General features: G+C 52.1%; 1 protein-coding gene across 3 annotated transcripts in view; it reads right to left on the bottom strand.

Annotated features, from left to right (window-relative positions):
• TNFRSF11A (TNF receptor superfamily member 11a) overlaps positions 1-14,638 on the bottom strand; it is a 58,313-nt gene extending 43,675 nt beyond the window's left edge. For 2 of the 3 annotated variants that reach the window (XM_027525924.1, XM_027525926.1), the window contains exon 1: positions 14,162-14,637. In XM_027525924.1, the coding sequence (XP_027381725.1) occupies positions 14,162-14,170 (9 nt within the window). In that variant the 5' untranslated portion in view covers positions 14,171-14,637. Of the gene's footprint in view, positions 1-14,161 lie in introns of all 3 variants that reach the window. The other variant, XM_027525925.1, reaches the window with a different exon arrangement.
• Positions 14,639-24,058: the final 9,420 nt, after the last annotated feature.

The raw sequence follows: 24,058 nt of genomic DNA, 5'->3' as shown, positions 1-24,058 counted from the left end.
GAACTACTGAATGTGAAAACAACACTCAATAGACTTACAGCCTTTGAAAAAAAAATATCCTTAAAGAAAGTAAAAATTGAAAGTGCTCTCACCCAGAAATCAACTACTAGAGAGCCCTGTTCCCCAGAACATCAAGAAAATGGCTTTACTATGAGGATTTCACGCCAGGAGATTTGTTTTCTCTGAAGCCTTTCAGAGAGAAGCTTTTCGTTCTTAGAAACAAATAAACAACAAATACAGCAAAGGGCTGAGTCACAGGCCTGCGAACAGAGGCCTGCGTTCCTTCTCGTCCACGTCTCTGCTCGGCTGGCTGGGGAGTCAGGCCAGAGACAAGGTCTAGGGTTTCCCCTCTGAACACTTCAATTAGTGAGTCCAAACACAGACCCTTGAAATTGGGATGTTCTGGGGGACCTGTTAAGTTTGGTCCCTTTCTTATCTCCTTTTCTCGAGAAGCTTCCAGCCCCTTCTCTATTTTATCCAGCTTTATAGTCTCGAATATGGCACAGTCATATGTCTGTTACTGGAAAGAAAGCATCCACCATCAGACTTCTTGGTTAACAGTTCAGACCTGGAAGTGGATGTCATAGAGGAGTCATTTTAAGCTTGCAAATCAGATAAGGCAGGTTTCCATAGAAAATAGAAAAATGAAACACTAACTGAAGTCAAGTCTGAGGAGCCAGAATGTAAGGATTTAGCAGAGCAGAGGCTGGGGCTGGGCGAGCCCCTGGAGAAGGAAGGGTGGTGGTACCAGGGCGCCAGTGAAGACAGAGGGGACGCCTGGCCAGGTGGCTCCGCCGGTCAGGAAGGGCGGGGCGGGCTTCCCATTACGGCTCTTCCATCCAGGGCAGCTCTCCGAACCGAACTTCCAGGTCGGTCCGACATTTAAAACTGTCTGCTTTTCTACAACCTGAGGACAAGGTGGGGATAAGTCACTTCTGAGTCTCTGTTTCTTTGCCTATAAAATGGGGCGAATCATTGTACCCCTCCGACCGCAGTGAGGATGCGAAGGGGCAATTTGTGCAAATGATGTAGTGATGTGGTGATTTAGTTGCTCAGTCGTGTCTGACTCTTTGCGACCCCACGGACTGTAGCCCGCCAGGCTCCTCTGTCCCTGGGACTTCCCCAGGCCAGAATGCTGGAGTGGGTGGCCATTTCCTTCTGCAGGGGATCTTCCTGACCCAGGGATCGAACTCAAGTCTCCTATGTTGCAGGCAGATTCTTTACCTACTGAGTCACCGGGAAAGCCCGGCAAGGCAGCAATAGCAAGTGAAAACGAAGCCTGTGCTTCTTCCCGCTGAGGCCAAGTCGCTGGGGGACTGAGGGGGCCCCACCTCAGTCCCCCAGCGACTTGGCCTCAGTGATGCGCGCCCTAGCTGGTGGCCGCTGGCAGCGGGGTTAACCACACCCCTGGGCTGAATCGGCGAGCCGGGTTCCTTCTATCAGATCGTCCCCTGATGGGGGAACGGAGGGGAAGGCGTGTTGGCAGAAACAGGAAAGAGGGTGCAGAAGAGCAGGGATTCGCAGGGACATCCCGAAGCCCTGCCAGCTTCTGGATGCACCTTCCCCGTTTAGTTTTAACCTGGCTGTGCCTGGAGAATCCCAGGGATGGGGGAGCCTGGTGGGCTGCCATCTATGGGGTCGCACAGAGTCGGACACGACTGAAGTGACTTAGCAGCAGCCGTGATCACACAAGCTGACATCAGAGTGTTTCTGGTGACTGGAAAACGTGGTTTGTTTTTTTTTTTTGCCTCTCTGCAAGATGTGCAGGATCTTAGTTCCCTCACTAGGACTCGAACTTGTGCCCCCTGCAGTGGGAGGTGCAGAGCCCTAACCACTGGACAGCCAGGGGATTCCCAGAAAAAACATGTTTTTAATCGAAAAGGTTTATTTTTTTTAAAGCCTGTTTGACTTCACATAAAGCAGTGCTTTCTCATGGGACTGAGATCGTGGCAGGTGGCCAGAGTCACTGCGGTGGTTTCTGTCTGGGGCTTCAGTCGGTGATGGCGGCCGAAGCTGGGTGTGGGGTGAGCTGACTCCAAGCTTCTGCTGAGAAAGGGGCTGGGAGATCCTGCCAGGGATTGCTGTCAACAGGGTCAGAATCGAGGGATATCCAAACGCCCTGCTAGATGTTTCCACTTTAAAAAACTCAACAGACAGCACTTCAAGCTCACGGTTTACAGAGGAAAACTCACACTTTTTCTTTGCACAAACCCAAGCTTCACATTTCATACTTCAGAACATTACACAGGCACCTGTGAAGATGATATGTTACTGATGAAAGAGATGAAGAAAATAAATAGGCAGCCTTTGGGGATCTCCTGTGCACCCCAATGCTTTGGCCACCTGATGTGAAGAGCTGACTCATTTGAAAAGACCCTGATGCTGGGAAAGATTGAAGGAGGGAGGAGAAGGGGACCACAGAGGATGAGATGGTTGGATGGCATCACCAACTCGATGGATGTGAGTTTCAGTAAACTCAGGGAGTTGGTGATGGACAGGGAAGCCCGGCATACTGCAGTCCATGGGGTTGCAGAGTCGGACACGACTGAGTGACTGAACTGAACTGAACCACGCACCCCAACAGATCACCCTAAGCACTCCCTGGGAGACCACTGAACTGTGTGAAGACCTCACATGATACAAGCCAGGTGCATGGTCTAAGTCATGATGCAATACAGAGAATCAGAGGGTTTAAACAGAAAGCCCCCTGACATCTAGAATACTCCAGTTCCCTTTGTTGTTGTTGTTTAGTGGCTAAGTGGTGTCCGACTCTTTGAGACCCCATGCCCGCCAGGCTCCTCTGTCCAGCGGATTTCCCAGGCAAGAAGACTGGAGTGGGTAGTCACTCCCTTCTCCAGGGGATATTCCCAACTTGGGGACTGAGCCCACGTCTCCTGCATCGGCAGGTGGATTCTTTACCAAAGAGTCGCCAGGGAAGCCACAATTGCATTTACAGAAACATATTTTACATATGACTCTTGAAAAAAAAAATTATCGACTCTTGAAAAAAAAAATTCTGCTGCTAAAATTGAGGCTCAACTATTCTCTGATTGGTACAACGTGAAAAGATGTGTCTAGTTTGAGAAGAATGTGAAGAAAAGGATGACATTGTGACTACTATTGATAATGTATTAATAACTGAGCTGCTACTGAGGGATTTAGGACATTCTAAAATGCGTTTTATGAATGTTTCCAGCGGTAAAGAGTATTCAAAACTTCAGCTTGAAGGCACTCATCACGGCTGGTCAACTACTAGACTCACTGAAAACCACTAATAGGAATCCACCTCCTCCCCTTATACAGACCACTCCCCATAATGGGGTTGGGAGCTGACCTCCTCACTTGCAGACACCAGAGTAAGGCCAGTCACTTCTCTGCCTGAGTCATCCGCCTTACCTTGTAAAGTGACTTTTCATGTGGTATGACCAGAAGGGGAATTTCAGCTTGGTCTAGGGTTTAATGACAGAAAGGACCCATCTCTTAAAAAGCTCTACTGTCATCACACCTTCAAGAACACCTTTTCTGAGCTCTCACATGCCCGTGCAAGGGACAGGCTTGTGTAGGACAAGGCCTTGGGCCCATCCCACCGTCTCAAAGTGTGCAGCGCCGGACCCCACAGGCACTGAGGAGAGAAAACTAGCAGGTGGGGACCCCACAATGGTGCAGGGCCTGGTCTGCCGAAGATCAGGTTCCAGGAAGTGCCTGGACACAGCCCTCACTGGTCACAGGAACAGGAAGGGGAGGGCACCCTGCCTGGGACACAGGGGAAGAGATCTTAGCAGGAGGACCCCAAAGCTAGGGGGCAGGGGTGAGGGGCAGAGGAGCCAAGGATGCTTGGCAGGAGGAGGAGGAGAGGAGGGAGACCCCGAGGGGTGCGGGCCCCGGGGCTGGGGGCCAGGGAGTGGACCAGGAGGACGTAGCATCTGGGGAAGAAAGGGGGGCCTTTTAGCAGCACCCTGGGGCTTCCCTGGTGGCTCAGATGGTAAAGAACCCGCCTGCCAGTGCAAAAGACGAGGGTTTGACCCCTGGGTCGGGAAGATCCCCTGGAGGAGGAAGAGGCCACCCACTCCAGTATTCTGGCCTGAAGAATCCCATGGACAGAGGAGCCTGGCAGGCTGCCATCCATGGGGTCGAAGAGTCAGATACGACTGAGCGACTCACACTTTCCCACACTTGGAGCACACTGCAGAGAGTGGTGGCGTGAGAAAGGCCGATAAGAAGGCGTACGCTCCTTCTGACGATGCACAGTGTCTGATCGGGGGATGACCAGCGTCTCAGTGACGGGACGGCCAGGCCAAAAGCAGGTGTGAGCGCACGAGGCAGGGAGTCTCAGTCATGGAGGAGGGCGAAGAAAGAGGCTCTTTTTAGGGAGGGGATAAAGGGCTGTCTCCATCTGGAAACACTAAATTTGGCTCTTTCACGTCAGCCCTTTGAAAAGTAAAAATGTTATGTATATATTTAAAAATGCACGTATATATATACATAACATAATTTGCCATTTGAACCATTTCTTAGTGTATACAGTTAGTGGTGATAATTAGACTCAGATGTACAACCATCACTATGGTCTCCGCAGAACATTCGTGCCACCCCAAACAGAAACTGTCTTAGGCACTACACAGTACCTCCTCCTTCTCACCGCTGTCTGGGAGCCCTGGAGTTAAAGAACACTGCCATATTTCCTCCAGCCCCTGGCAACCTCTTTCTGCCTCCTGTCTCTGTGAACTTGACTTTCTAGGCACCCCGCGTAAGTGGGATCATACAGGACTTGTCTCTGTGTCTGGCTTATTTCACTTGGCCTGGTCTTCAAGGTTCGTCCGTGTTGTAGCGTATGTGGGAACTTCGTTCCTTTTGATGGCAGAATGATGCCCCATTGTATGAATGAGTCAGTTTGCTTAGCCGTTCGTCTGTGGGTGGGTGTGTGGGTTGCTTCCATCTCCCTGTTGTGACGGGGCTGCTGTGAGCGGCAGTGAGCACCGGCACACAGGAACCTGCTGAGGTTGCTGCTTTCGGTTCTCTGGAGTCACACCCGAGTCACACAGTCGTTCCGTGTTCAGCTCTTAGAGGAGCTGCCAGGCATCCCCCCACGGTTGCTGCACTGTCTTAATCCATTCCCAGCAGAAATGCACCAGCTGGTAAAGAATCTGCCTGCAGTGCAGGAGACAGAGGTTCAGTCCCTGGGTAGGGAAGATCCCTGGAGAAGGGAGTGGCAACCCACTCCAGTATTCTTGCCTGGAGAACTCCTTGAACTGAGGAGCCTGGAGGGCTACAGTCCACGGGGTCAAAAAAGAAACAGACACAACTGAGTGACTGACACTTTCAGCAGAAACGCACGAGGCTTCCAGCTTCTCCATGTCTTTGCCAACACTTGTTACTTTTCATTTCTTTTGGTAAGTGATCCTAATGAGAGTGGTTTTTCATAATTAATTAATTTGTGTATTTGCAGCACTAGCTGTTAGTTGCAGCATGTGGGATCTAGTTCATGGAGCAGGGACCGAACCTGGACCCCCTGCATTGGGAGCACCGAACCTTAGCCACGGGCCACTCAGTGTGCTTGTGACCTGCATGTCCCTAATGATCAGTGATGCTGAATATCTATTTTATGTGCCTATCGGCCACTTTTAGAGAAATATCTGCCTAAGTCCTTTATCCATTCTTATGGGGTGATTTCATTTTGCCCAGACTTGTGCACGGGACTAGACTTAGCTGTCAACAGGGCTGACTCATTATATAGGACCAGAATGGTTACCAGAGGGCTGTAGGACCCTTGGATTCATTTTCACCATCTTGAAAGAAATCCTTGATTGTCCTATTGAAGAAAAACTTTCCCAATCTAAACAGCATCACTGCGTGGTTCTCTAGAAAATAATCAAGGAGGTTTAGCATTTAAGTAAGACGTGCTTGGCCAGTGTACAACCTAAAAGTGGGACACACTGCATTCATTTACTCCCCAAATGCTGATTGAACACATCCTATGTGCCAGAGACAATTTTAAGTTTTGTGGACATGGTAGATATTAGCCAGAGAGAGTCCTTGCTTACAGTCCTTGGGAGAAGAATGGCAGGAAGCAAACATGCAATGGAATCTGGCTGGAATGATCACGATGGAAAAATGAAACAGGATAAGGTGATGGAATTACGAGGGGAGCCTCACTGATAAGGTGACTTTTGAGTGGAGACCTGCATGAAGTGAGGGAACAAGTCAGGTTAACGGGAAGTCTAAATCCACACAACTGGTGACATAGTTTATCCACATCACGAGTTAACATGTACCTGCAGCTTCAGGACTGAGGTACAGACTGCAGGTTCCCAGTGGACATAACACTTGAAATAATAAGCACTCCGTGCTATTTTTATCATCAGGGAGGAAATAATTTGTCATAAGACTTTTTTAATTTTAAAGTTTAACCGAGATAAAATACTCATAACAAAATTTACTATCTTAACCATTTTGCTATGAGATTTTTTAAAAATAGATACTGCACACAGAAACAAAAATCTGACTCAGGTCAGATTTAACTGGAAAAAAAAAAAAAAACCCGTAAAAATGTAGAGTAATTGTGGCCTTTTAGAAGTCTTGGCATAGTCACCATTTCGATCTACCAAACAATACAGTCGACTTCACGAGCTGTCTTGAAAGTTGGTTTTATGGCCCCATCAGCATCTTTTCCCCCCTGATCACCTTGATTCCAGATAAGCTCATTAAAAAAAAATCTTACTCAGACAAGAGCATATCAAAGGTCTATTGATTTCTGCTCATCTCTCTTTCTTACTCGGCTCACAATGCATGTATTATCTCTGCTCCTAGAAAACATATGGCCCAAGGGAAAATGAAGAAATAACCTTGCATTTCAAAACTTTAATTGCAAGTGTCTTTGTCTTCTGGGAGATGAGGGGTGAAGCAAGTCTGCAGCTGTGCGCTACCTGCAGCAGAGGGAACGTCTGTTCCCTAAACAGCGCGATTAGGGTGGGTGACTCGTCCTCACACCAACCCTCCCAGGCTCTGTGAATGCCCCCTTTATTCTCCCAGTGTGGAGGGTTTTTTTTTTTTTCTTTGCCATTCTTGAATTTTTTGTTTTAACTTTTATTCATTTGACAGGAGAGCTCCTTTCTCCTCTTCCCTGCAGTAACCGTTACGAACCCGAGCTTCTCAGCTCACGCTGCTCTGCTGGGTGCCCAGGGCCCTGCGAGGCTCTGCTCTGCTCTTTGGGGGAAGTGACGTGTCAGTCCTCAGTCACGTCTGACTCTTTGTGACCGCGTGGACTGCAGCCTCTGTCATGGGATTCTCCAGGAAGGAACACTGGAGTGGTAGCCATTCCCTTCTCCAGGGGATCTTCCTGAACCAGAGGTTGAACCTGGGTTTCCCACATTGCAGGCAGATTCTTTACCAGCTGAGCCACCAGGGAAGCCCATGGTGGGAGTGCACCCGGCTAATAAGGCCTTTAGACCCCAAAGGGGCCAGGGAAGGGGCTAGACTGCCCTGGCCTGCTTCCTTTTCAAAAAACAATTCCTGTTCTACCTTTTTTTTTTTTGATGTTCAGTTCAGTTCAGTCACTCAGTTGTGTCCGACTCTTTGCGACTCCATGAATCGCAGCACGCCAGGCCTCCCTGTCCATCACCAACTCCCGGAGTTCACCCAGACTCACGTCCATCGAGTCAGTGATGCCATCCAGCCATCTCACCCTCTGTCGTCCCCTTCTCCTGCTGCCCCCAATCCCTCCCAGCATCAGAGTCTTTTCCAATGAATCAACTCTTCACATGAGGTGGCCAAAGTACTGGAGTTTCAGCTTCAGCATCATTCCTTCCAAAGAAATCCCAAGGCTGATCTCCTTCAGAATGGACTGGTTGGATCGCCTTGCAGTCCAAGGGACTCTCAAGAGTCTTCTCCAACACCACAGTTCAAAAGCATCAGTTCTTTGGCGCTCAGCCTTTTTTGATGTGGACCGATTTTAAAGTGTTTTTTGAACTTGTTACAATGTGGCCTCTGCCTTCCGTTTTGGGTTTTCGGCCACAGGGTGCGGGATCTTAGCCCCCTGACCAGGGGTCAGCCTGCACCCCCTGCACGGGGAGGTGACGTCCCCACTGCGCCCGGGAAGCCCCAGGCCTGCTGCTTAAGTGTGCACAGCGTGACCTGGAAAATGAATGCAAAGGTGCCGCTCGGTGGGCGGGTCTGGGGTGGGGTCTGCACTCCTAACAGGCTCTCGGGTGATGCCAGCACTGCTGCGAGTCGAGCGCCAAGGTCAGAGATGGGTCAGACCGAGATGAAGGCCCCTCAGGGCTCCCCAGGCCCCCACACCTGCCCCGGCCCGCCCCCATCCACTTCTGCCATCTCGCCAGCGGCCCTGCCCAGGACCGAGGCCGGAAGCATACCGCGCGGCCCCTCGCCCTGTCCCTTCCAGCCTTGCGGTCCTGCTCAACCCTCGGCCCGGGTCAGCAAGGCCGATCAGTTGACTCCCCACTCGGGCCACTGTCATTTAAGCGAAGGTCTCACACCTGGACTGCTCAGCCCCTGTGCTAGAAGGTCTCAGCCACCCGGACTGTCTCCTCTCACAGTCACGCTGAGGATCACCGGCGGTTTTGTTTTTTTAAACTTTCTCTTTTGTAGTGGGGTACGGCTGATAACCAAACAATGGTGTGACAGGCTGGGGTGAACAGTGAACTCAGCCATACATGTACAAGCATCCCACGCACCCATTCTCCCCCAGATCTAAGGTGGGTTTCTGTGTTCCTCCTCTTCCCAGTCAACCGCACACTCCCCACCTCCCCCACTTGCCTGCCCCCCACGTCACTTTCGGGGTCACCCCCTGCTCAGGACCTTCAGTGAGCGCACTGGCTGTCTTTGCGACCCCCGGGCCTCGGACCTCCCCCCATGCCACTCTGGCGAGCCCGCCCGCCCCTGGGTCAACCCTGACCCCCAGCTTCGCTGCGCCCTCCCCGCCCCGGCTGGGCCATCCATCGCCAGCTGTACCCCGCCTGCCAGGCGCACAGCCCGCCTCTCCTGGGGAGCCTGTCCAGGGCCACTGAGCCACGAGGCCCTAACCCCCCACGCATCTCACAGCCTCCGGGGGCAGGCTCCTGGGGTCACATCCTAGGACTTCGGCTCGATTCCAGGTTCAAGGAAGGATGAAGCCCGCTCCGGGTGCTGAGCCGGTGCCCACAGGACCCCGGGCCCTGGGGAGCCGCCCGGGGGAGACTCTCCCCATCTCGGCGGCTGGGAGGGGAGCACCACGGCCCCCTCTCTGGTACAGTCACTGCCACACTCGACAGCCTTCGTCTGCCTCGCTTTTCAAGACTTAAAGCCCAGGTCTAGGGCCATTCCTGGACTTGGCTGAACTCGCCCTCTTCCTTTCTTTCCTGAACATAGTTGAGCTCCACCTTCTCTTGTCTCAGCCACAAGTGAGCTACACTTAAAAAGAAACACACACGAACTCAACCACCCAGGATACTCAACACCTCTGAGCGCTGCACGGTGCCAGGTACGGGAATCTGACTCGCCTACACTGTTCAGAGACGAGCGCTTCTCAGCCTCACTGCGCAAGCGAGCCACCTGAACCTCTCATAAAGATGCAGGTTTTCTAACAAGTCCCAGGTGATGCCGACACTGCTGGTCTTGGAGGAGCAAGGTCAGAGACGGCCTCAAGGCCCGAGAGCCAAAGGAAGGGCCCGAGAGCACTTCCGGGCTCTGCACCGTCATCTCCATCCGCACGAGGGACCCTGAGCCCTGCCGCGCCCACCACCGCGCAGATGCCGCGCGGCGGGAGGGGGCGAAGGGCAGAGCAGGTCCTCACTGAACGTCTCCCGCTGGCCGGGCACCGCGCTCGAGGCTCTCCCTTCCTTATCTTCCCCAGCTCCCTTCTTCCTCACCAAGAGACAAGGTGGCCCACTCAGACCGTGCGTGATAAGCAGAGTGGCACAGTGCCAGGCATGCAGCAAATGCTCAAATTCTCAGTAAATTATGAATAATATTTCCTGAAGGACTGATTGTGATCTTACAACTTCCCCTTACAGAAAACTGTAATGGTTTCCTACGAGTTCTGAATCAGATTCACGCTCCTCAGCACGGGCTCAAAAGGGCTCCACCAATCGGGGCAGAGTCAGAGACACCCTGGGGCGAACGGGAGGCCAGACCAAGATCGGAAATCCCTTCCTGGGCTCGGATTCGCTCTCCAACGGGGACGGAAGGCAGGCCCACCTGGCCCACATGCGGCTGCTCCCGCTGCCGTCGGGAGGGGGCCTCTCACACGACGGCCCCACCCGGGACGCCCTGGACTCACCGTGCGGGCGCAGAGCAGCGGGCGCCCATCACCCCCACATCCCTCGTCCCAAGGATCGCCCCACTTAGTTACGATGACGAGCTGCCCATTCTAGGGCTTTGGCTGTTGTTCAGTCGCTCAGTTGTGTCCGACTCCTTGCGACCCCATGGCCTGCAGCGCGCCGGGCATCCCTGTCCCTCACGAGCTCCCAGAGTTTGCCTAAGTTCATGTCCATGGAGTCGGTGATGCCATCCCACCATCTGGTGCTTTGGTCATTTGTAACCAGACACATAAATAGGACCTCGGTGACCTGGGCACAGGGACCCCGACTGGAATAAGGAAAACCTAAGCTCCTCAGAAGGGGCCCCCCCAGCCCCCCACACGGAGGACAGAGCCTGGGGGGCGGCAGAAGGGGATGAACACGCCCGGGACGTCCTGACAAACGCAGGGCAGGGCTGGAGTGCCTGGCCCAGCGGGGACAGGACAGCTTCTTCCCGGCACCCCAGGGCTGCCCGCAGTCAGAGATGCCCTCGCGCCGGGAAGTGGCAGCGGTGACTCAGTCTGTCACATTTCTTTTCCTCCTGAGTCAGGGAGCGACCCGCACATGGACCCTGAGCTGAGGCTGCCCAGGGTGCCCGCCTAAACCCAGCCTTCAAGTCACAGCCTTTCCCCTTCTGCTCGGTGACAGTCGACAACAGAGCGCCCTCCGCAGATGAACCTCCTCGAGCGGGTCCCACAGATGCAGACCGGCGGTGCTATTTCCCCAAGCCCTAAGGAGCCTGCTTCTCTCTCTGCACGCCCCAGGCCTGGAGCTCTCCCTGTCTGAGCCCTGCCTGTCACGCAGCAACCGCAGACGCGGCTTCCCTGTGGGGTGAGGGCCGCGCCCCGGGGCTGACGCCTGCCCTGAACGTGCCGTTCTCATGGGGTCCTGGGCGTTAGTCCTGTCTTCCCGGTGAGCTGGAGTGGGGATTAGACCTCTGCGAGCAGCACCTAGCACGTGCCAGGCACACGGGAGGGCTTTGACAGGTGGCAGGTGCGTTTAAGACGGTCATCAGGCAATACTCCTTTAGCTCTGAGCTCAAAATCGTTCCGTGGCATCCGACGTCTACAGCAGCAGGTCTCAAACTCCAGCGTGCCTCAGAATCCCCTGCGGAGGGGGTGACACCGATGGAGGGTCCCACCCACAGGGTGTCTGATGTCCGGGCCTGGGGACATGCATTCCTCAGCTCCCAGGGTCCAGGCCGCCCCCACCAGGCCGGCTCGGGTCTTAGACACCAGCCAGGCCTTGGTTTTCTCCCGCTTGGCATCACGTCCGTCCAGGCCCAGAGGCTTCCTTGGCCCCTGTCCTGCCCTGCACGCCCTAGGCACCTGGCTCAACCCTCCGGGCAGCTGTTGACCCGCTTAACTGCCAGGGACGCAGATGGGCGGTCTCAGCCTCAATACGAGGCAGGAGTGTTCTGGGGCCCGGGCGCAGAGGGGAGTTCTGTTTTCCAGAGCACCTCCTGGAACTGCAAAGCCAGGATCCAGAGAATTGAAAGGAAAGAAGCTGACAGCGAGGTTAAAGGAAGTCGCATGAATAACTTGAGTGAGAGGAAGTAGTGGGCTGACGGTCTTCAACGAGAGAAACACGAAAATAGAGACAGTGGCCAGCGGATCTTCACCCCCAAACAGAGCAAATGCGAGGAACCGGGTCGAACTATGAGACAGTACTAGATTTAGGGCCACAGGGACGTTCCAGCCGCTGAGAATTGTTGAAGGATTCGCGGCAGAACCAGGGCAGATGTGATCAATCCCCACTAGGCTTGAAACAGGGACCAGAGTCTCCATTAACATGAATGTTTCAGACGTGATGCTGCTTTTCTACCCTGGGTACAAAACTGAGAGCCCCTGACAAGTTTTTCAACTGGACAGGCGCTTGGCAGCTGTCTGTGCTACTTAAGGGCACAGTTTTCAGTGAGGTGGTGCCAGTGGTCAAGAACCTGCCTGCCAATGCAGGAGACATAACAGACTCAGGTTCAATCCTGGGATCAGGAAGATCCCCTGGGGAGGGCATGGCAACCCACTCCAGTGTTCCTACCTGGAGAATCCACAGAAAGAGGAGCCTGGCGGGCTATAGTCCACGCGGTCGCAAAGCATAGGACACGACCAAAGGACTTAGCGTGCATGCATGCACATTGCAGAGAGGAGCAAATGTTTTTAAAGAGTCAGAACCTCAGAAAAAAGGTTCCCTTCCTATTGGGGGAAGTAAGGAGGACGGAGCTGGCAGAGGCCGTGGTGCAGACAGGACTTGTGTGACAGAACCCCTGTTCTCTTCCCGCCTCCCAGGTTCAGCCATCACGTTCACAACATGTTAAAGAGTTTTTCTTCCTCATTTTTCATGGAAAGTCTTCAAATTTCTGGTGGCTGGAGGAAGTGGTTCTTGTACTCTGAACACTGAACAGGAAATGTCATGAGTTATTATTATTCCAATGAACCCAAAGGGTCGTTTTTTTGCCCACGGTTCTTCCTGCCACTTGGAGACCTGGCAGCTCTCTGCCTTTGCCTGTGCCAGGAGGGCCTCTGTGTCACCTGTGAGGCCAGGGCTTTTGGGGGTGGGGGCGCAGAGGGGGCAGGCAGAGTGGAAGAGAAACACTCAGCTGAGGCACCGACAGCCACCAGGAAAAGGGGCCTCCTGCAGGAGAAAGAGCTCTGCCCAGCTGCCGTCCAAGGTAAACACGGCTTGGGCTGGGGGCGGGTGCGCCCAGGGCACTGTAGAAGACCACGGGGTAGGTCACGCCAGCCCTGATGATGGACTCAGGGGACCGCCGGCCGCTTATCTCTGTAGTCCTGAGTTCTCAAACTCTGCCTACATCCTGACCCTCTGATTCAAAGACACCTTTAGGCCAGGAAATGGCTCTGAATTCTAAGGCACACAAATTTCCTGCAGTGCCTTGGGGCTCTTAGCTTGTTTTTACCTCTAGGGGCTCTAAGGAATTTTGCTTCCCAGTACAACAATCCGAAGCAAATGGGATTCCATATCCTACACTGCATTCTTCTTTACAGTTTAGGGGAAAAATCCTTTACTTGCAACTGAAACTGATTTGACTTGGATTTGGACTAAGAAGTTTCCTTAATAAACTGTGCAGAAGGATCACGCAAATAGTTAGCTGTGTTGTCCTGACATCTATCATATATATATATATTTTTAAATAATAGGTGCGACCACATCCTCTGCCCCTGTGTCTTCAGCACCTGGCACACCTCGGGGCACCCTGCACTTGCCTCCTTTCTCTCCCCACCTTCCTGACCCCATTCAAGCTTCTCCAAGTTCCTCCCCAGAGCAGGAGCCCTGGCCTCCTTCCCGCCCCCTGGGGACCCACCCCCGTTCCCCATGGCGCTGCTCCCCACAACCTGCAGATCTGACCGCGCGTCCCTCCCCAGCACACAACACGCGGGGGTAAAACCTAGACTATTTGCACATAAAGCCCTTCTCGGCCTCCCTCTCGCCACCTGCCCTGGCAGCCCGGGAACACGGCCCTCTGGAGTCACCCCAAACACTGGACTCCGTCCACCCCTGTTATCCCCCAGCGGCTCCCACCGCCAGGCAGGGCGCCCACCAGCCTCAGACCCCCGCCCAGGCCGCCCCCTCGCCCTCCTTCTGCGCCTTAGACGTGCACAGCCGCACGGCAAGAAAGTGGGGCCATTCCCCCGACGCCTCCAAGCAGGTGAAGGCCCTCTTGCCCTGGGCGCGCACCCGCACTCTGAGCGCGCTCCGGGGACGCACGGGTTCCGTCGCGTTCTGTCTGCTCGCGGCTAGACTCAGCGGTGCCGGGAGACCAGGGCTGGGCCTGCTCTCCTGGCGTCCCACCGGGAGGAGGCGCTCCTTTTGTTGAGCTAAATGAACACGTTCAACACAGTCTTCTTTCTTACCCTGAACATGGCAGCCCACGGAAACCTGAGGCTGGAGGTCACTGCTGGCCCACAGGACGCGGACAGCTGGGTCGTGAGCACACATCCACGCAGGCGAGCGCCTAAATGCTGACGGGGCTGCCTTAGCTCAGCAGGGCCAGGGAGGGGGAGGGCTGGGGAGCCGGCAGGCCGGGCCCCCGCCAGGAAACAGACTGACAGCGCCCGCGGATGGAGGGCAGAGATACCGGCGGGCCGCGCCTCCCGCTCAGCGCCAAGCCCACGAGCTCTCTGAGAGATCACTCCCACCGGGTCTTCTGTTCTGCCCAAGTCCACCGTCTCACTCTGGGGTTTTCAGGCTCAGAGGCTGGGTTTGGGGCGGAAAGGAGCTGAGTTTAATCTGTTTCTAGCAGTGGGTCCCACGAGGCAGCTCGGTGCTTGGAGCTTCCCAGGTGGCGCTAGTGGTAAAGAATCCACCTGCCAATGCAGGAGACAGGAGACGCGGGTTCAATCCCTGGGTGGGGAAGATCTCCTGGAAGAGGCCAGGGCCACGCACTCCAGTGGAGGAGACAGGAGACGCGGGTTCCTTCCTGAGTGGGGAAGTGGCACCCACTCCAGTGTTCTTGCCGGGAGAATCCCATGGACAGAGGAGCCTGGCAGGCTACAGTCCATGGGGTCACAAAGACTCTGAGATGACTGAATGTCTAAGCTCCCAGATGGCAGCTGGAGTGACCCATAAGATTGGGAAGGTACGGGTGGTGGGAAGGAAAATCAGCTGTCGGCGGGGATCCCAATCCCACCCACTGCAGCGGGGGGTGACTGAGGTGGGGTCGGGTGTTTCTCCTGCGGGCTGGGGTCCGGACTCTGCAGGCAGACAGCAGACAGCAGACAGGCCATGGCTGTCCACCAGCCCCGCTGGCCCGAGGGTGGGTTCCCTGGGGCGTGAGTCACTTGGAGAGCTGAGGACCATCTAGGCGGGATGCAGATCCACATCCACAGCAAGACGGCCCGCCAGCCTCCTCTGGACACACATGCAGAAAACACACCGCTTTCTTTTCCCATGCACTTCAAAAATAGGAAAACAGCATGGGGGGAATTTTAATACTGAGCTGGCAGAGAAAGTTCACGTGGCTCCTTCTTCAAACAGCACTCTCTGCAAAGGAGGCCCTGGCTTGGAACTCCCCTTTTCATGGCCTCATAAAACACTGATTTACTGACCTTCAAAGATACACCTTTATTGTTTCAGTTTTCCTGGCATAAGAATTTCTGGTAGATAACTGTAAAAGCAAACTCATATTTCCTTATCAACACAGAGAATACGTTCAGATTACAGATGTGCCATTTTCAGGGGAAGTGGTGGGAAGGAAATACCGGGGCGGGGGTGGGGGGTGGCGGGGGCATTCGAAATATCTGTGATCAACAAAACCAACGAAAAGGACGCTGATCCCGGAGTCTGTGACTCTCTAAACAAAGTAGGAACACACGGCCAGGTCTTCCCGCTAGGATGGGCCAGTGGGGCAGGGAGATTGTTGGGCCAGGGCGGGCACCCACGAGCCCTGCAGCCCCACCCAGGGGATTTCCTCTGCGGGGTCTCCCCACGGGCCTTCCAGGGCCCACGACCTCTCTGTTCCTGATTAGTCTACCTTGCCACCTCAATGAGGGCCACACAAGTGTTATCTCAAACACTGCAAATGTTTACTGCCCTGTCTGTGGCAGGCTTCCTTCAGCTAGCTTTACAGAGTGCTATTTGCTATCCATAAAGTCATAAAAATATGTGGGTTTTCTTTTCTTGGCAAGATTGCTTTAGGCCTAAACCATTCAAGCCATCTTCTCCAATAGAGAGCTTTCTTCCCCAACTGCCTCTGACCCCTGATTTCCCAGCCGTCCTTCCAAGATGGCCTCGGGAGCGTCCTGCTCCGAAGCCCTTCCTGGTTCCTCCAGCTGTATCCCTCCTTCCTTCCCTGCACCGCTTCATGTACAGAAGGTGTTACTCTTCGCCCGCCTTGTCCTCTGGACCCGACAGTGAAGACCCAGCTGTGTCTTGGCTGTGCATTTCCCCAGAACAAGGCTTTACATCCCAAATACCAAATACACTTGCTGGCCGGGGTATGAGCGACTCTGCCCTTACTTAGGTCTTGGATTACTAGGGATAAACACGGCTGTGTGATCAATGACCTCAATGAACACAGTCTGGTCCTATAATTTCTCAACTCTAACAGCAGAATGATCAACATAGAAGTTTTCAGTGTTTTTCTTTCTGTAGACAAACACTCTTCTGTCTGAACTCAAATGCCCTCACTGACACAGACACACAGAGATACAATCGCAGAGATGTTTTAAAAGGCAAACCTTACAGCCTTCCAGGTACGTTTAAATTGATTTAATATAATGTTCATGGAACGAAATACAATGCTTGCAGATAAGGCCCTTTCTGGAAGCTGTTTTTGCCAACTATTTTACAAAAGCGATACCTCCGCCACGCCCCACACTAAACAGTTCTTCAGGCCTTGCCTAGTGGGTGAGAACTAACCACCAAGGCAATTCCTCTCTCTGAACAGACCAGGTGGGCCCAAAGCAGCCGTACCTGCAGGATGGCTCTTGGAACCCCAGTTTCTGCAGGGGGCCACGGCCACCCCGGCTCAGAATCAACGCGTCTGCGCTGGGGAGACTAGACGCACACACGTCACTTGTCACTTGATCGGAGCTGTCCCAGCACCCTTCCATTGCTTCCTGTTGGTGTTTAGTTGCCGAGCTGCGTCCAGCTCTTGGCGACCTCATGTACGGTAGCCTGCCAGTTTGTCTCTCCATAGAATTCTCCAGGGAAGAATATTGGAGTGGGTTGCCATTTCCTTCTCCAGGGGATCTTCCCGACCCAGGGATTAAACCCCCAGTCTCCTTCATGGCAGGCAGATTCTTTACCACTGAGCCACCTGGGAAGCCCCGTTTCCTGTTTAGGTATGATTTAAAAATGCACATAATTCATGCAGCTCAAAGGGAAAGGGCGGGATGGTTGGGGAGAGTAGATAGTACTTGCTGAAAGATAGCTCTGAGAAATAAATGGGTATTTTGGCTTTTTTTTTTTTTTGGCTGCATCGTGAGGCGTGTGGGATCTTAGTTCCCCTACCTGTGATCCAACCCATGTCTCCCGCATTGGAAGCATGGAGTCTTAACCACTGAACTGCCAGGGAAGTCCTGAGAAAGAAATGTTTTGATAGCAATTGCTGTCAATGTTAGAACCTACAGCACTACATGTACACATATATGTACATATGAAGTTTTTGCAATTAACACTGTGAGGTGTTTTTTTTTTTAAAGCTGTGTAGTGAGCAGGGTTTTCTCAGGTGGCTAGCTATTCCCTGGAGCCCTCCTCCTGTGGTTTAAATAAAGCAGCACACCTGTCCAACCTGTTGAACACTTCATTAAGCAACACCTAAAGTGCTTACAATGAGAAAATGCCTTCAGGCTTTCCCGGCTTCCCTGCCCTCAGCCATTCCCAGAGGCTCCCTTAGGCAGAAAGGGAACAGGCCACATCTTCCAAGAGAACCGTCTGCTCCAGCCCACAGCCTGTACTTCCGTCCAGGCTCTAGTCCCAGGTTGGTTTGCCATCTCTCCTCACTCCAAACACAGCCCTAGAAGTGCTGTTCTCTCTGGAAGCTGTCAGCAAGAGCCGAAGCCAGTCTTTACAGAGCAGGGGAATCTGAAACTGCTGAAAGCAGAAAGCCACCAGCACTTGCCCTCTAAGGGACTTCCAAGGGGACAGGCTGTCAGAGGACTGTGGGGCTGGCTTTCCCACACTATAGCTCTCCTCCAGGGGACAGAAAACCAGTACCTGCTTTTATTCACCTGGCAACTGGACCAAGTGATCCCATAGAGAAATTTCTCCGGAGGGCTTGGGATGGGGAGGGAACCCGGATAGGGGAATTCGGTTTCCCGGTCCCCTCAGCCCCCTTGAGTCTTGAACAGCCCCCGGGACTCGAGGGGAAAGGCCGCAGAGGGGAGTCCCGGGCTGCTCCCGGGCTGGAGCCCCAGCGGGGCCTGGCCGCGCTGAGGCCGCCCCCTGCCCCGCCTGCCCGCCCGCTCAGCACCCGGAGAGCAGCGCCCTACAGACCGGCTCCCCGACTGACTTCAAGCACCCCAGGTGCGTTGGTTTTTCCAACTGTGAAGACTATTTTGTCCCAGTATCATCACAGGGGTTCTGAGAAGTGACTCTGCGTCATTCTGGTCCGGAACCTGAGCCGGTGGTTCTTGAACTGCTTGCAGGTTTGTGGGAGTGCGGTGGGGGCGGTGGAACTGGAGGGGAGAAGGGAGATTTACAGAAAGAGGGGAACGTAGGAAAACATTCTGATTTTCTTTTCTTTTTTTTTTTGATTTCCTTTTTCAGAAAAAAATCTCCTCTGTCCATGGGATTCGCCAGACAAGAATGCTGGAGTGGGTTGCCATGCCCTTCTCCAGGGGATCTTCCCGACCCGGGGATGGAACTCTGGAAGGAGAACCCAGGGTCTTCTGCACTGCCGACGGATTCTTTACCATCTGAGCCACTAAACTACCAAACCCGGTCTCAGCGCGCGCTCTGGATGGACACCCCCGCAAGGGGCAAGCATCAGCCAGTCCACCTTCCGACAGCCGCCAAGCGGAGGTGGGGAGACGGAGTGAGGCGCAGGTAGAGTTAAGGACCGGGGCTCAGAATGGCCCGAAAGGAGAATCCTACTTAGGACGGTTGGTTAACTTGGGCGCTGCCTGCGGTTCTGAAGTTTTCTCTCGAGTCCGTCCGCAGGGGAAGGGGCCGTGTCTACGCCGCTGTCTCCGCGGCAGCGATCGTGCGGGGGCCCCTGGTCCGCTTTCGGGTGCCGGGGTCCCGCAGCACCCCAGCATCCCTGAGGCTCCCGGTTCCCTCCTCCCACAGTCCGACCGCACCCGCCGTGGCTCTCCCCCCAGATCCTCAGCCCCCAGGCTCCGTGCGGGTCTCGGAGCCCCCGGCCGCGCGGAGGAGGGCGCGCAGGGAGCCCGGGCGCGGGCGCGGGCGGCGGGCGGCCTCCTTACCTGCAGCCGGCCGAGCAGCGCCAGCAGCGCCAGCGGCGCGGGCAGCGGGCGGCGCCGCCGGGCGCGCGGTGCCATGGCGCGGAGGGCGGGGGACGGTGGCCCGCTCTGCGGCCTCTGCTGCCCGCGCGGAGGCCCGGGACCTCGGGTCCGCCCGCTCCGCCCCGTCCAGCCCCGCCCCGCCCCACCCCCGGGCACCCTCCCTGTCGGCGCTGCGCCCTCCTCAGGCCGCGCCCGGCGCAGGGCCCGGGCTAGGAGGCGACGCCCGAGTCCAGCGCGCTGGGGGTGCTGGGGGTGATCCGGGGGCTCTCGCCGCGCCCCCGCGGAGCTCCTGCCTTCGGGAGGCTCTCGCAGAGACTGCGGGCCCGCATCCCCGGACTGTCGGGGGCACACTCCCCGGAAGAAGGTAGCCCGATAGCCCGGGCCAGCCTCGCGCGCGCCCCGAGCCCGCGCTCACCCTTCCAAGCCGGGACCTCCCGAAGCGAATGCCCAGCGACCAAAGGTCACGCGGAGAACTCCTCGCGATCACTGCCGAGGGCGCGGGTTCAGTTCCCTGGTGGGGAACTCAGCTCAGTTCAGTCCAGTCCAGTCGGTCAGTCGTGTCCGACTCTGCGGCCCCATGGACTGCAGCCCGTCAGGTTCCTTTGTCCATCACCAACTCCCAGTGCTTGCTCGGGCTCAGTCCATCGAGTGGGTGATGCCATCCAACCACCTCATCCTCTGTCGTCCCCTTTTCCTCCTGCCTTCAGTCTTTCCCAGCATCAGGGTGTTTTCAAATGAGTCGGCTAAGACCCCACAAGCGGCGCGCCTCGGCCAAAGAAGAAAAGAAAGAGCAGCCTGGCTGACAGCAGAGCAGGGCAAGCTCTTGGAGTGTCAGAGACACTTATGTCAGAAGTGTCAGAGACACCCCTCTAAGCCCTCCCCACTTGGGTGCTTGTGCTAAGTCGCTTCAGTCGTGTCCAGTCTTTGCGACCCCATGGACTGTAGCCCGCCAGCTCCCTCTGTCCGTGGAATTCTCCAGGCAAGAATACTTGAGTGGGTTGGCTTGAGGCTTCAACAGCCTAATGAATGGGAGAAAATATTTGCAAATCACGTAGCCGATAAGGGAACCCCCTTATCGGCTGTTTACACAGACGGTAAACAATCTGCCTGCAATGCAGGAGATCCAGGTTCGAACTCTGGGTCGGGAAGATCCCCTGGAGGAGGGCATGACTGCCCGTTCCAGTATTCTTACCTGGAGAATCCCATGGACAGAGGAGCCTGGTGGGCTACAGTCCAACAGTCCATGGGGTCGTGAAGAGTCGGATACGACTGAGCAACTAACACGTACTTCGATGTGATTATAAATACGGTAAAATTAAGTCTGGCTCTTTGTTTTCTATTTGTTCCACCTTTGCTCGTTTTTTTCTTACCTTCTTTTGGATGATTTGAGTATTTTTAGGGTTATGTTTTTTTCTCCATTGGTAGCTTATTTTATATACCTCTTGTTTGTTTTGTTGTTTTAGTTCTGGGTTTACAACATGACTGTATGACATGACAGTTTACCTACAGATGAAATTCTGCCGCTCTAGGTATACGGTTGGAGAAGGCAATGGCACCCCACTCCAGTACTCTTGCCTGGAAAATCCCATGGACGGAGGAGCCTGGTAGGCTGCAGTCTATGGGGTCCTGAAGAGTCAGACATGACCGAGAGACTTCACTTTGACTTTTCACTTTCATGCGTCGGAGAAGGAAATGGCAACCCACTCCAGTGTTCTTGCCTGGAGAATCCCAGGGACGGGGGAGCCTGGTGGGCTGCCATCTATGGGGTCGCATAGAGTGGGACATGACTGAAGTGACTTAGCAGCAGCAGCAGGTATACGGAAGAACCTTACAACAGCACACTTCCGTTTCCCCTCCCGCCTTGGGCTACCGCAGTCATGCTGGTTCCTTTACTTTGTGACTCCCTCCTGGGCAGCCTGATGGGTACACTGCCAGTTACTTTTCTGCTTTTTGGAAAGCAATCTGTAGTGTTTGGTTAAAAAAAAAATTAAAAGTGCAAATATCCTTTGGCAAAGCAATTCCATATCATAGTAGAAAAAGCTAGTTACAGAGTAATATCGTCCCATGTCTGTAAAAATAAAAAAAAAACATGATTTTATTTATCAAAGCAAAGGAAGTTTCTGGAGAGACAACAATAGCAAATACTAATAGCATATTTACACTTACAAATTCATTCAATTCTTGCAACAGCTTCGCAAGGAATACTAAACCCTTTCTACAGATGAGGAAACTGAGGCATAGAGGCTAATAACTTACCTAGGGTCACCTGCAGTAAATGCCAGAGCTGGAATTCAAACCTTGGCTGTCTGGCTCTGGAGTGCATCTTATTACTAAGCACCAACTTCTCCCCAGGTTTTAAAAATGGAACTACAGTTGATTCACAACACTGCGTTAGTTTATATAGTGATACTGCGTTAGATATATAGTAAAGTGATTCAGTTATGTTTATTTTTCAGACTTTTTTCAGTTATAGGTTACTACAAGGTACTGCGAGTGCTATACCGTAAGTCCTTGTTGCTCAACTGTTTTAAATACAGTGGGTGTATGTCTGTTGATCTCATCTCCAGATTTATCCCTTCTCCCCTTTTCCCTTTGGTAACCATAAGTTTTTTTCTATGCCTGTAAGTCGGTTTCTCTTTTCTAAATAAGTTCATTTGCTTCTTTTATTTTTTTTTTAGATTCCACATATTAAGCTAACTTGCTTCACTGAGTATGATAATATCTAGCTCCATCCATGTTGTTGCAAATGACATTTCATTCTTTTTATGGCTGGGTATTATTCCATGGTGTGTATATCACATCTTCTTTATCCATTTATCTGTTGATGGACATTTAGGTTAAAGCACCAAATATTAGCATTAGGTGAATCATAGTAGAAACTACTCATTTTAACTTTTGATGTTCCTAAGCTGTTTACACTGAGGAAAAAGTACTTTTGTACTTCAACTGACAGGTATGTACGTTTGGTAAATAGAGGTTAAAACTCCAGATGAAATTAAGTATAGGAATTGTACAAAATTAAGACTAAAAAAAATATTTATCTGGCCTATTGTCTTGAATGTGGGGACAGACTTTCTGGAAATGGCTGTGTGTGAGATTCTGATTTTGATAAAAGGAACTGACTTGTGGGAGAGGGTATATTCACTGTGGCACTTCACGAGAAATACCAAGGCCTACTCCTGGCGTATTTCCAACGTCAACCCCTTCTTTTTTCAAAAAAAGATTAGGGGACTTAAAACTTCTGCTTGGAAAGTCCCAGAGGTGAGTGTGCTGGTTTTGGAAGCGCTGTAAACAACAGAATGCCCGGGTTACCATATTAAATCTACTAAAACAAGTTTAACTGAAAAAATAATTACTTTTAAAGACTCTATTTCAATATTTACAGATCACTCAAATAGTTCAAATACTTTATAGAGATTAATGTAGAATACATTTGTTATTAACAAGATCCATTAAATGAGCTTGAGGACATCATCTTTCCTATATAAATGGCGTTATTATGAGAAACATGGAAGTTAAATACTATTTTTCCCTATTAAGTGAAGAATGCTTGCACTATAACTAGATATTTCTCTTCATTTACAGAAAGTGTTATTTATTATTTTTATAAGTCCATTTACAAGCACATGTATAATTAAATTTTGGTTATATGTAATATATGCAAAATGTATAATTAAATTTTGGTTATATGTAATAAATGCAGAATTCATCTTAAACAACAGATGTTTTAACATTCATTAAACATTTCCAATTTTTACAGAGTAATCAGCCAATGGTGAATTGTTTTATTTGTACTGGGGAGAAAAATAAAAGAATCATAGCTTTAGTAGAAAACTATTTTACATGGGTAATGTGCAACTAACCCTGAAAACCCTCACTACTTCCCGCTTCTGTAAGAACTCTTTTGAGTTTCCAGAATCAAAAAGGTAAGTTAAAGCACGGCTGTCATTTTCGTTTCAGGTGAATGCTTCGTAAGTATCCTATCAATAGGATTATATTTTAATGGTCTGTACTAGGCACCAGAAAATACATACAATCTTGTTAATAAAATGCTTATAAATGTCCACAAGAATGAGAATTAATCAGCTTATGTAATTTTTTTCATGTGGTGACAGAAAATAATTACTGGGCACAGAGCTAAAGCAAATACATAAAAAGCGAAGTTATTAAGTAAACATAAGACTTTACAAATCTTTCAGGAAAAGCTCACTAGTAAATACAAATGTTTTTATTATTCACTCTGCTTGCTTGTGCTGTCATCTCACCTACAAAACACTTTTTAAACCACAGTAAACCTTGATAAATCAGTGTTCACTCACAGATGAATCAAGGGGCGATGCTATCCCACAGTGACATGAAGAAATTCCATATCCAGGTCTGTGAGAGAGGCTGGCCTGCCGTACCCTTCCTGAATCGGGTCTTGTCAAGTTTCAGTGTCAGTGTTTTGCTGGACAAGACTGAGGAATATGGAAGACCTTCGAAAAGGTGTATAGTACGGTATTACTTTTTCCTTAAATATTTGGTAGAATTCACCCATGAAACCATCCGGGCATTGAGGTTTCCTTATGGCTTTAAATGACAGGTTCACTGTATTTGACAGACAGCTTCAGAGAGCTTGTTTCCTTTTGTGCTGGTTTTGGTAAGAAGTGGTGTATGTGTGTTTTTAAATAGAAGTGTGTTCATTCCATCTAATCTTTTAACTTTGCTGGTGTACAGTCATTTATAAAATCTCATTATATTTTAAATGTAGTGTTTGTAAGGATTTCTTCTTTTTAGTTTCTAATACTGGTAATGTCAGAAAGAGAAGAGGAACTAAAGAGCCTCTTGATGAAGGTGAAAGAG

Source organism: Bos indicus x Bos taurus, chromosome 24, assembly GCF_003369695.1.
Source record: "Bos indicus x Bos taurus breed Angus x Brahman F1 hybrid chromosome 24, Bos_hybrid_MaternalHap_v2.0, whole genome shotgun sequence".
In the NCBI taxonomy this organism is placed as follows: Eukaryota; Metazoa; Chordata; class Mammalia; order Artiodactyla; family Bovidae; genus Bos; species Bos indicus x Bos taurus.
Note: the sequence above shows the minus strand (reverse complement) of the source record. Positions and strands in the feature narration are given on the sequence as shown.